Source organism: Podarcis liolepis, assembly GCF_965112155.1.
Source record: "Podarcis liolepis genome assembly, chromosome: 11".
NCBI classification, from domain to species: domain Eukaryota; kingdom Metazoa; phylum Chordata; class Lepidosauria; order Squamata; family Lacertidae; genus Podarcis; species Podarcis liolepis.
Genome location: NC_139565.1, coordinates 63,192,653 through 63,204,854, shown reverse-complemented (window position 1 = coordinate 63,204,854; position 12,202 = coordinate 63,192,653). Strand labels below are relative to the sequence as shown.

General features: G+C 50.5%; 1 protein-coding gene across 1 annotated transcript in view; it reads right to left on the bottom strand.

Moving 5' to 3' along the window:
• The window catches only part of ARID3C (AT-rich interaction domain 3C), a 125,339-nt gene that overhangs the window by 21,445 nt on the left and 91,692 nt on the right, over positions 1 to 12,202 (bottom strand). The window contains exon 3 of the mRNA XM_083466041.1: positions 11,439 to 11,511. Coding sequence (XP_083322167.1) covers positions 11,439 to 11,511 — 73 coding nt within the window. The remainder of the gene's footprint in view (positions 1 to 11,438; positions 11,512 to 12,202) is intronic.

Here is a 12,202-nt window from a genome sequence, read left to right as displayed (position 1 = left end):
GAAACAGCTGTGGCCAACTGACCCGCCTCACAGTCCACAGACCAGGTGCCAGCAGGGCAATTGCAGGTGGGCAACTCCAAGTGCCCTTTGGTGTCTTCCCTTTAGGGGAAGAGTAAGTGTGGAAGATTGGCAGCCACACTAACAAATGCATATTCTTGCAAATCAGCATGAGAAGGCGCTAGATCTGCAGAGCTGTGTTGTTGACACCCAGACCATAGAAACACAATTGGCAGAGAGGGCTTTGTGTGATGTCATTTCCCCTCCTCTCCTGGAGAGGAAGGAGCATAGACGACTTCCTGTTCCTCTCTTTCTCTTCTCGTGGCCAGCCATGAAGGGACATATGCCCTGGGTTTGCTCCTGGCACATAACGGAAGCTGTTGCTACCATAAATGTAAGTATTTTGCCTGCATACTTTTTTCCGGTGGCAGTGCTGCGAACCAATGCACGATTATAAAGTAAGCAAATCTAATTTTTGAACTTACTTCTTTGTTAAGAGGCGTAAGGAAGAGGAAGTCAACTTAATTCATTAGCTGGACTTGCTCAAAATAAGTCTTTGCAGTCCAATGCCTATGGATTAGAACGAGGGGCGGAGAAACAATTTGCAATCTTCCTCTCACCTGGAAATTTTGGAGCATGTGAGGGTCTATGGGGGGAGAGTCTATCTACTCTCAGAAATGTGGGGCAGCCTTAGTGGGGGTGAGGGAGGGCATTGCACACAGGAGGGGGTGTCACATAGCCCGCAGGCTGTTAGTAGGAAGAGAGGCTCAAGTAGGCAGCAGAACAAAGGAAAACAGGAGGGGTGGAGGAGGCACTTTGAATAACAACCCCATCTGGCCAGTGGGACTCATTGCCACAGGATTTCTCCTGCATTGCAGGGGTTGGACTAGATGGCCTTTGGGATCCCTCCCAACAATACAGTTCTGAGATTCTGTTGTTGTTTAGTCGTTCGGTCGTGTCCGACTCTTCGTGACCCCCTGGACCAGAGCATGCCAGGCCCTCCTGTCTTCCACTGCCTCCTGCAGTTTGGTCAAACTCATGCTGGTAGCTTCGAAAACACTGTCCCACCATCTCGTCCTCTGTCGTCCCCTTCTCCTTGTGCCCTCCATCTTTCCCAACATCAGGGTCTTTTCCAGGGAGTCTTCTCTTCTCACGAGGAGGCCAAAGTCTTGGAGCCTCAGCTTCAGGATCTGTCCTTCCAGTGAGCACTCAGGGCTGATTTCCTTCAGAATGGAGAGGTTTGGTCTTCTTGCAGTCCATGGGACTCTCAAGAGTCTCCTCCAGCACCAGAATTCAAAAGCATCCATTCTTCGGCGATCAGCCTTCCTTATGGTCCAGCTCTCACTTCCATACATCACTACTGGGGGAAACCATAGCTTTAACTATAGGATGTTCCAAAAGCAGAAGCAAAAATAGCTTCAGAAAAGCATTCGATGGGGCATACTTTGCTTATCAGTTACCTTTTCCTAATGGGACTTGAGGCAAGATGGAGGGAGGGAGAGAGAGACTGGGGTGGCTCCTCTGCCCCCAGCATCAGTCGTCCCCCCCATAAGCCCAACAAGCAGAGATCCGCCTGGCATTCCCTGCGCAGGCAGTGGGGTCCTGTTGGGCAGGGCACCATGGAAGCAGCTGCCAGCCCTTGACACACAGGCAGAGAAAAGCTCTTTATTTATGCCCTTCCTTTCTTCTGGGTGGCCGTGAATGGGAGCTATCGAAAAGCCATCCATTTGCAGCCGAGAGGCCGCCAGGGTATCGCCGCTCAACTCAAACGCGTCCGTCACTCAGCGCCGCTTCCTCGCCCCCTTAATTTATGACCCTGATATTGGCTGGGCTGCTCCTCCTAAGCCTGAAAAGCCTGGCGCCTTCATTCTTTTCAACCAGATCATTTCACTTGTTTCGTCTCTCCTTGGTCAGGAGGGGAGGGTGTGTGTGTGTGTGTGTGTGTGTGTGTGTGTGTGTGTGTGTTTGAGGGCGGTGCAATTCTCCTTCTGCCTTCCGTCCTTCTGCAAGGCAAGTTATCTCCCTGTGCAATAATCCGACTCCCGGAACTTTCTGAAAACCCAGAAGCATCTCAAACGCAGGAGAGCTTCTGCAAGTCAGGGTAGACAATACTGAGCTAAATGGACAAACTGGTCTCCATTTTTTTATTCTATAAATAGGGAGAGTCTTATATTTAAGCATTCCTCCCATGACTCACTTCTCCTTCTAGTTGGGCTATACAGGGGTACCTTGGGTTACATACGCTTCAGGTTACAGACTCTGCTAACCCAGAAATAGTGCTTCAGGTTAAGAACTTTGCTTCAGGATGAGAACAGAAATCGTGCTCCAGCAGTGCGGTGGCAGCAGGAGGCCCCATTAACTAAAGTGGTGCTTCAGGTTAAGAACAGTTTCAGGTTAAGAATGGACCTCCGGAACGAATTAAGAACTTAACCTGAGGTACCATTGTACCAGGATTCAGCAAACTTTTTCAGCAGGGGGCCGGTCCACTGTCCCTCAGACCTTGTGGGGGGCCGGACTATATTTTGAAAAATAAAAATGAACGAATTCCTATGCTCCACAATTAACCCAGAGATGCATTTTAAATAAAAGGACACATTCTACTCATGCAAAAGCACGCTGATTCCCGGACCATCCGTGGGCTGGATTTAGAAGGCGATTGGGCCGGATCCAGCCCCTGGGCCTTAGTTTGCATACCCATGGGCTATACACAGGCCGCTTAAAATCCTGGCTATATGCTACAGCATCTCTGTAATTTGTTTTCTTATACTGAATGTGCACAGAGCCTGGTACAGTTATTGTTTGCATGGTTGTTTGTTAGTTTGGACATATATTTATGAACAAAATTATTACAAGGAAAGGGGGGAAAAGACAATGATGAATAGGGCAAGCTTTTGATGGTGCTGAACTTAAAACCCTTAAACGGCCTCAGCCCAGTATACCTGAAGGAGCGTCTCCACCCCCATCGTTCAGCCCAGATACTGAGGTCCAGCTCCAAGCGCCTTCTGGGGGTTCCCTCCCTGAAAGAAGTGAGGTTACAGGGAACCAGGCAGAGGGCCTTCTCAGTGGTGGCACCCGCCCTGTGGAACGCTCTCCCACCAGATGTCAAGGGAATAAACCAGTTTAGGGAAGTCTTTGATGACTGATGTTTTATTGTGTTTTTAATATTCTGTTGGGAGCCACCCAGAGTGGCTGGGGAGGCCCAGCCAGATGTGCAGGGTATAAGTAATAAATTATTATTATTATTATTATTATTATTATTATTATTATTATTATTATTATTATTATTATTATTGCTCCTGCTGCTGCTGCCACTACTACATTTTAACTTCCCTCCTGAATCCATCAGACGAATCAGATGGGGAAGAGGCAAGTGTATGTGAAGACGCAAATCACAGGCCAACTTCAGAAGGCCCTGCCAGATCAGGCCCCAAAGGCCCCACCCTGCTTTGTTTCCTGTCGTCCTAAGTCCTGTCATTTCCTGCTGAAGTCCTGAAACTTTTCACTCTACTAGCACTCAGTGGGGTTTCCCCCATTTTTGCTGTGCTTTGGCAGGGGTGACCACATCCTTGAGGTGGCAGACAATTTTGTCTACCTGGGTACCAGCCTAACCAGCAACCTCTCCATCGACCTTGAGCTGGACAAGCGTGTTGGCAAGGCAGCTAGGGCAATGCCTCTCCTCTCCAAAAGGGTTGGGAGAAGGCGATGCTAACGGCCAATACCAAGATAGAGGTCTACCAGGCTTGTGTGCTGAGCTCGCTGATTGATGGAACTGAGTCATGGGCAACCACCAGGAGCGACGCCTCAATGTGCTCTCTGTGCCTAGAAAACACGAGGCAAAACATGGAAGAGCCCTGAGCTGGATCAGGCCAATGGTCCCATCTGGCGCAGCGTCCTGTTCTCACAGTGGCTGAACAGCTGCCCCAAAGGGAAACCAGCAAGCAGGTGATCTGAGCACAAGAGCCCTTGGTTTCCAGCAACTGGTATTCAGAAGCATCACTGCCATCCTGGTCGGTAGGCACTGATAGCCTTGAATTTGTCTAATCCTCTTTTAGAACCATCCATGGCAAGTGGCCACCCAAACTCTGCTTTAAAAGGAGAGTCCACCACTGTTGAACAAGCTCTTCTTGCCAGGAAGTTCTTCCCGATGTTGAGTCGGAATCTCCTTGCTTCTGACTCAAAGCCATGGGTTCGAGTCCTGCCCTCCAGAGCAGGAGAAAACAAGCTTGTTCCCTCTTCCATGTGGCCCCCATATATTTGAAGAAGGCTCTCATTTCTCCTCTCAGTCTCCTCTTGTCCAGTCCATGCCGCTGTCCCAGCTCTGAAGTTCTTCCTGACCTTTAGCCATCATCTCCTCGCACAGAGCAGGGTTTAGTCAGCACGCTGCTCTCTGGATCTTGAGACTCCAGCTCCCATCAGCCCTCCGCGCTCTCCATGCTGCCTGGGGCTGATGGGAGTCCGAGTCCAACAACATCTTGAAGGCATCACGTGGTCACTGCCCTCAAATAAGAAGCCAAAATAGACATACAGTCATACCTTGGGTTACAGATGCTTCGGGTTGCGCAATTTCAGCTTACGCACCGCGCCGAACCCGGAAGTACCGGAATGGGTTATTTTTGGGTTTCGACGGATGTGCATTTACAGAAGCGCTAAATCGTGCTTTGCGCATGCGCAGAAGCGCCGAATCACGACCCGCGCGTACACAGACGCGGCGCTGATGGTTGCAAATGTGCTTCCTGCATGGATCACGTTCGCAACCTGAGCATCCACTGTAAGGTAAAGGTAAAGGGACCCCTGACCGTTAGGTCCAGTCATGGCCAACTCTGGGGTTGCGGCGCTCATCTCGCTTTATTGGCCAAGGGAGCCGGCGTACAGCTTCCGGGTCATGTGGCCAGCATGACTGAGCCGCTTCTGGCGAACCAGAGCAGCGCACGGAAATGCCGTTTACCTTCCTGCTGGAGCGGTACCTATTGATCTACTTGCACTTTGATGTGCTTTCGAACTGCTAGGTGGGCAGGAGCAGGGACAGAGCAACGGGAGCTCACCCCATCACGGGGATTCGAACCGCCAACCTTCTGATCGGCAAGTCCTAGGCTCTGTCCACTGTACTTAATCCCAAATTCAACTGCGAGTCTTCCTCCTTTGGCAGGCGCAACCGGTGGCTCAATGGGCCTCATCACTCCTGCCTCTGTCCCCTTTTGCGAGGCCCTAATGGAGACGCAGATCGCTCGGGGAGATTAGCCCCCTCGTCCAAGGGACCGGCCGGCAGATTAATGCCAACCGGGAAGCCACAAGACGCGCGTTATTTATGCCCCACACCCCCGGGATCGATGCCGTGTGGGCAGAGCGGGGGGAGCTCAGACTCCTGGGCTCTTATCTCCCCACTGTGGATTTATGGGCATCGACCGCCCCGCCCTAGAGAAGCCGCCACCCTCCGCGGGATTCGATTCCGCAGCCCCGATGGCAGGAGCCTCACAAAGGACCCTGATACAGATGTACAGCCAGGGGAGAATGGCTGTTAATTAGCACCCTTATCTCAGCCAGGAGAGAGCCAGTTAATTAGCTGGGAGAGAATAATGAGGCCGGCACTCAGCGGAGGCGCCATGAATCTCGTGTCAGATGGAATGGGGGGGGTCCGGGGTGGAGGGGCTTTGTCACCGTTACCGGGGGGGGGGCTGGCAGCACCTCCGTTCCTGGCTGGCGGGAGGACCATGTTCCTTCGAGGCAGCAGGTGGGTCTCACTTGGGGTCTAACCGATCCAGTTTAAGGCTTGGAAAAAGTCCCGTCTACCCCCAAGTCGAGAAACATCTAGGATTTTCATTTGCTTCCTGTTTTCGTCGTGTGTTTTTTAAATGGGAGGAAGTTGCAGCGTCTTTTCCTCGCAGCGCGCAACATGGCTCGCTTCTTTGAGCCACCTGTATGAAATTTTGTGCGCTCGGCATTGGAGGCTGGCAGCTGCGTGAGATCTCAGGAAGGCAGGGATGAGGGACGCTCTTGAGACGGGGGCAGGGAGGCAATCTGGTTGGATTTCCTGCAGACTCCAAAAGGGAATTGAAAGAGTCGTGGCCGCTGTGATAATGTTGGAGCTGGAGACATGCAAATAGGGGTGAGTCCAGCTCTGGCTTGCTGCTGTTGCCTTGAACGGAAGGAGTGGAGAGAACAGGTTGTAATATGGAGGCAAAACTGCCTTATGGTAGCGCTGAGTGAGATGGATCAATGCTCTGACTCAGGTGAAGGCAGCATCCTATGGGCAGGAGAACATCTAGGTATGCGCTGCCCTGTATTCATATAATTATAGAGCTGGAAGGGACCCTAGGGTCATCTAGTCTGACCCCCTGCAATGCAGGAATCTCAGCTAAAGCATCCATGACAGAAGGCCATCCAACCTCTGCTTAGAAACCTCCAAGGAAGGAGATTCCACCACCTTCCGTCACAGAGTCAAACAGCTCTTATTGTCAGAAAGTTCTTCCTGATGTTGAGTTGGAATCGCCTGCCTTGGAACTGAAAGCCATGGGTTCAAGTCCTACCTTCCAGAGTGTGATGGGACTCAGGCTCAGACTCGGAACCAGAGGAGCCTCAGTCTGCACCAGATCCTCTGCCTCAGGCATCATCTGGACCAAGTCTGGGGCCTGATCCTGAAGAGTCCCAGTCTGCACAGGTTCCCCTGCAACAAACCCCAGCTGGGCCGAGTCAGGGGCCTGATCCTGCCCTGGCTCCAGATGCGGGGATGACCTCGTTGCCTCCAGCTGGGCCATCACTTACAGCTGCTCCACTACCAGTTGGGTCAGGGGAGGCTGAGGCGGTTCCTGGGTCTAGTAACCCACCAACGTCTCCCGAGCTTCAGAGACTCAGGTCTGAGAGAAGGAGAGACCTGAGTACTCGCAGGAGGAGTGCTCACCTTTGGGCGAGACAGGGAGGTGAGTCGCCGGGGGATCAGGACCGGCCATTACCCTGACAAAGATAAAAGGCTGTCAGACCCCACCCCAGGTTGGGGGATCAACATTGCTGTATGCCAGATCCTGCCTGTGATCCTGTGCCTGACCTTGCCTGGTTTCCTGCCTTGTGTCCTGCCTTGGCCCTGTCGGACTGACTCCTAGCAGAACCTTCAGATTCTGGACAGGCCCTGGACCGCGTTACTCGGGTTACCCCTGGGCCCAGCACACCAAGCAGGAGAAAACAAGTTTATTCCCTCTTCCATAGGACAGCCCTTCAGATATTTGAAAACAGCTTTCAAATCTTGTCTCAGTCTCCTCTTCTCCAGGCTAAACAGAACCAGCTCCTTCAACCGTTCCTCATCAGGCTTGGTTTCCAAGCCCTCTGCCCATAGAATTATGGAATTGCAAAGTTGGAAGAGACCTAAGAATCATCTTAGCTGAAGATGCTGGAATCTTCAACTAAACTATTCATGGCAGGGATAGAATTTTCTGAGCATCGCAATGTCCAGTTTATCTGTCCGCCCAAGTTTTTCATCTTTCCATCTTGCTCCTTGATCTCAACGAAGAGGAAGTTATTTATGCTCAGGAACACTCTTGCTTTTAAAGATGATTCCCGATTTTCAGGGCAGGACCCTGGAAGCAGAAGAGGGCGGGACACAGGGCTGCCTTCAGACCACGGCGTTTCCCCCAGCCTCGAGCCGAGCGCGGGGTTCTGGCGGCGCTTGACAGACAGCGGCTCCCGCATTGGAAATCGGTGCCGGGTTTTGTTATGGGGGTCAGGCGGGATAAATAGGAAGCTCCAGCAATTGAGGCGATTCGATAAATGCTTTAACCTCTGACCCCGTCCTCCCAATCCCCCATCGAGCCGCGGAGCCATTTTCAAAAGGCTCCCCGGCCGCAGCCCACGCCGTCCGGAGGCTGCCATCAATTAGAGCCCTTTGCCAGAATCTGGATTAATGAACATGCCGCTCGATAGGAAATAAAACCCCAGGCAGAGGTTAATGTTGCGCTAATTAACTGGGAGGGGGAGGCTGGGAATGGGGGGGGAGGAGAGAGGAAAAAACGGACACGCACACAAGGCAGGAATTGTTTGAAGAAAGAAGATTTTGGAGAAAGATGCTTTGCAGGCTTGGCTTGGCATCCCAGAGAGAATCATGGGATGGAGGCGCAAGATGGATTTATCTCCCAGTCACCAAAGGAATCCAGGCCAGAATGGAGATTTGACCCTGTGGCTGTCCGGACTTCATTCTGCCTCTCTATGTGCTCTTTGTGGGGCTCCCTTGGGAGACAATCCGGAAGCTTCCATCAGTTCATAGAATCATAGAATCATAGAGTTGGAAGAGACCACAAGGGCCATCGAGTCCAACCCCCTGCCAAGCAGGAAACACCATCAGAGCACTCCTGACATATGGTTGTCAAGCCTCTGCTTAAAGACCTCCAAAGTAGGAGACTCCACCACACTCCTTGGCAGCAAATCCCACTGTCGAACAGCTCTTACTGTCAGGAAGTTCTTCCTAATGTTTAGGTGGAATCTTCTTTCTTGTAGTTTGGATCCATTGCTCCGTGTCCGCTTCTCTGGAGCAGCAGAAAACAACCTTTCTCCCTCCTCTATGTGACATCCTTTTATATATTTGAACATGGCTATCATATCACCCCTTAACCTCCTCTTCTCCAGGCTAAACATGCCCAGCTCCCTTAGCCGTTCCTCATAAGGCATCGTTTCCAGGCCTTTGACCATTTTGGTTGCCCTCCTCTGGACACGTTCCAGTTTGTCAGTGTCCTTCTTGAACTGTGGTGCCCAGAACTGGACACAGTACTCCAGGTGAGGTCTGACCAGAGCAGAATACAGTGGCACTATTACTTCCCTTGATCTAATACTCCTATTGATGCAGTTCAAAATGTAGTTGCCAGAGTCTCCGCCGCAGGTGTTGGATTATTATCATTATTATTTATTAAATTTGTATACCGTCCATCTGAAGATCACGGGGCAGTTCACAACACTGATGAGGCCATATTGCATTGATCTTATTTATACTGGCGACTCAACACCATTGCAGGTCACATTCGTACATGAAAGTGGACCTTTATATGATACAGTGGTACCTTGGTTCTTGAACTTAATCCGTTCCCCTCGACTCCCGAAACCGTTTGGAAACCAAGGCGCGGCTTCCGAAGCTTCCTGCACTCAGTCGGAAGCCGCGTCCGACTTCCCAAAATCGTTCACAAACCGGAAAACTCACTTTCAGGGTTACAGCATTCGGGAGCCGATTTGTTCGAGTACCAAGGCGTTTGAGAATCAAAGTTCTATTTCTTGTTTTGTGCTCTTACCACCTTTTTATTCTTTTAAGCTTTTTCTTTTAAAAAAAGATTGTTGACGTTAATCGTTATTTCTTCAGGTGTGTGTGTGTGTGTGTTATTCCCATTGTAAGGTGGCAGGATATTTTCCTTGGCAGGTCTTGCCCAACAATCCCTAACAGGAATGCTTCTGGTTTTTTAACAAATGTCATTTTAAACATTTTCTTCAATTCACTGTATATCATTTCCCCCCAAAATTTAATTTCTCTACATCCCCACCACATATGATAAAAAGTCCCTTCCTTTTCTTTACATTTCCAACATATGTTTGACTTGGTTTTATACATTTTTGCTATCTGTACTGGTGTTATATATCATCTACATATCATTTTCATATAATTTTCTTTCAAAAGAGCACAGTCTGTAAATTTTAAATCTGTTTTCCACAGTTTTTCCCAATCCTCAAATTGTATATTATGTCCTATATCTTGTGCCCATTTGATCATGGCCGATTTTACCTCCTCATCTTTTGTTTCCCATTCTAGCAGCACCCTTCAGCAACTTCACTTTTCCTTCTATAACTTCCTTTTGAAATCTAGAATTGTAGAGCTGGAAGGGACCACTGGGGGTCATCCAGTCCAACCCCCTGCAATGCAGGAATCTCAGCTACAGCATCCATGACAGATGGCCGTCCAACTTCTGCTTAGAAACCTCCAAGGAAGGAGAGCCCACTACATCCAAAGGAAGTCTCCAGAATGAGGCGGTAGCTATTTCACTTCACATTGGGGCGCAAGGGGAACAGTAGAATGTCAAAATACAAATTTGCGGAAACCAGACGAAAACCCCTGCATATTTTTGCGTGAGACGACCCCCTCAGGTCCCATCTTGCAAAGCATCCTTGCTCGGCTGGTGTTGTTTGCTGTTGCTGTCCCGCTCCCCCCCCCCCCGGGCCTGAAGTGATAGCAGAGTATAATAATAATAATAATAATAATAATAATAGTATTATTTATACCCCTCCCATCTGGCTGGGCTTCCCCGGCCACTCTGGGCGGCCTCCAACAAAATATTAAAATACCGTAATACATCAAACATTAAAAGCTTCCCTAAACAGGGCTGCCTTCAGATGTCTTCTAAAAGTCTGGTAGTTGTTTTTCTCTTTGACATCTGGTGGGAGGGTGTTCCACAGGGCGGGCGCCACCACCGAGAAGGCCCTTGGAGCTGGACCTCAGTGTCCGGGCAGAACGATGGGGGTGGAGACGCTCCTTCAGGTATACTGGACCGAGGCCGTTTAGGGCTTTAAAGGTCAGCACCAACACTTTGAAATGTGCTCAGAAATGTACTGGGAGCCAGTGTAGGTCTTTCAAGACCGGTGTTATGTGGTCTCGGCGGTCGCTCCCAGTTGCCAGTCTAGCTGCCGCATTCTGGATTAGTTGTAGTTTCCGAGTCACCTTCAAAGGTAGCCCCACATAGAGCGCATGGCAGTAGTCCAAGCGGGAGATAACCAGAGCATGCACCACTCTGGCGAGACAGTCTGTGGGCAGGGAGGTCTCATACTGCGTACCAGGTGGAGCTGATAAACAGCTGCCCTGGACACAGAATTGACCTGCACCTCCATGCACAGCTGTGAGTCCAGAATGACTCCCAGGCTGCTCGCCTACTCCTTCAGGGGCACAGTTACCCCATTCAGGACCAGGGAGTCCTCCACACCCAACCGCCTCCTGTCCCCCCAAAACAGTACTTCTCTCTTGTCAGGATTTAACCTCAATCTGTTAGCCGCCATCCATCCTCTAACCGCCTCCGGCGATTTGGGAGGAGTGGGGTTCATGGGGGGCACCATCCGCCTGGTGCCCAGGCTGCAGCTAGGCAGGACAAGAAGACGAAGGAGACAGACAAAATTTCCTCTCCCCACTTCCCTGCTCTGAAAGCAAAGAGCAAGGGGGAGGCACTTGGTTCCCGTCAGCTGGGATTGCCTGAAAGGTCCCCTTTCGGCTGGGGAGGAAGCGTGATAATAGAATCACAGAACTGCCAGAGTTGGGACCCCCAAAGGCCTTGTAGTCCAGCCCAGGAATCTCAGCTAAAGCTGGCTATCCAACCTCTCATTTAAAAACCGCAATGATAGCAATATTATTATGTTGATGCAATGACGGTGCATTAGGGGCGGCCGTTAATTCCAGCTTCTCCCTTCTCCAGAACCCCGGAGAACGTCCAACTCACCTCTCTTTTGCATGAAGCCAAACAAATCGTCCAAGAACTCTTTGCGTTTTGGGTCGGTGTCCAGTTCGTAGAGCTGCAAATGTGGGAGAAAGGAAGGCAAGAGATTAGGGCAGGGCAGGAAAGGGTTTTGGCTCCCTTCCCTAGAGGCCAGAGCCCCCACAAAGGTCAACAACAACTATTATTTATTATTATTTCTATTATTTATTATTTCCCACCATCTCGTCCTCTGTCGTCCCCTTCTCCTTGTGCCCTCCATCTTTCCCAGCATCAGGGTCTTTTCCAGGGAGTCTTCTCTTCTCATGAGGTGGCCAAAGTATTGGAGCCTCAGCTTCAGGATCTGTCCTTCCAGTGAGCACTCAGGGCTGATTTCCTTAAGAATGGAGAGGTTTGATCTTCTTGCAGTCCATGGGACTCTCAAGAGTCTCCTCCAGCACCATAATTCAAAAACTAGCCAGAGGTAATAATAATTTATTATTTATACCCCGCCCATCTGGCTGGGTTTCCCCATCCACTCTGGGTGGCTTCCAACAAAAGATTAAAAATACATTAAAATATCAGTCCTTAAAAACTTCCCTAAACTGGGCTGCCTTCAGATGTCTTCTCAAAGTCAGGTACCAGTAGTTTATTTCCTTGACAGCTGATGGGAGGGCGTTCCACAGGGTGGGTGCCACCACAGAGAAGGCCCTCTGCCTGGTTCCCTGTAACCTCACTTTTCGCAGGGAGGGAACCGCCAGAAGGCCCTCGGAGCTGGACCTCAGTGTCCG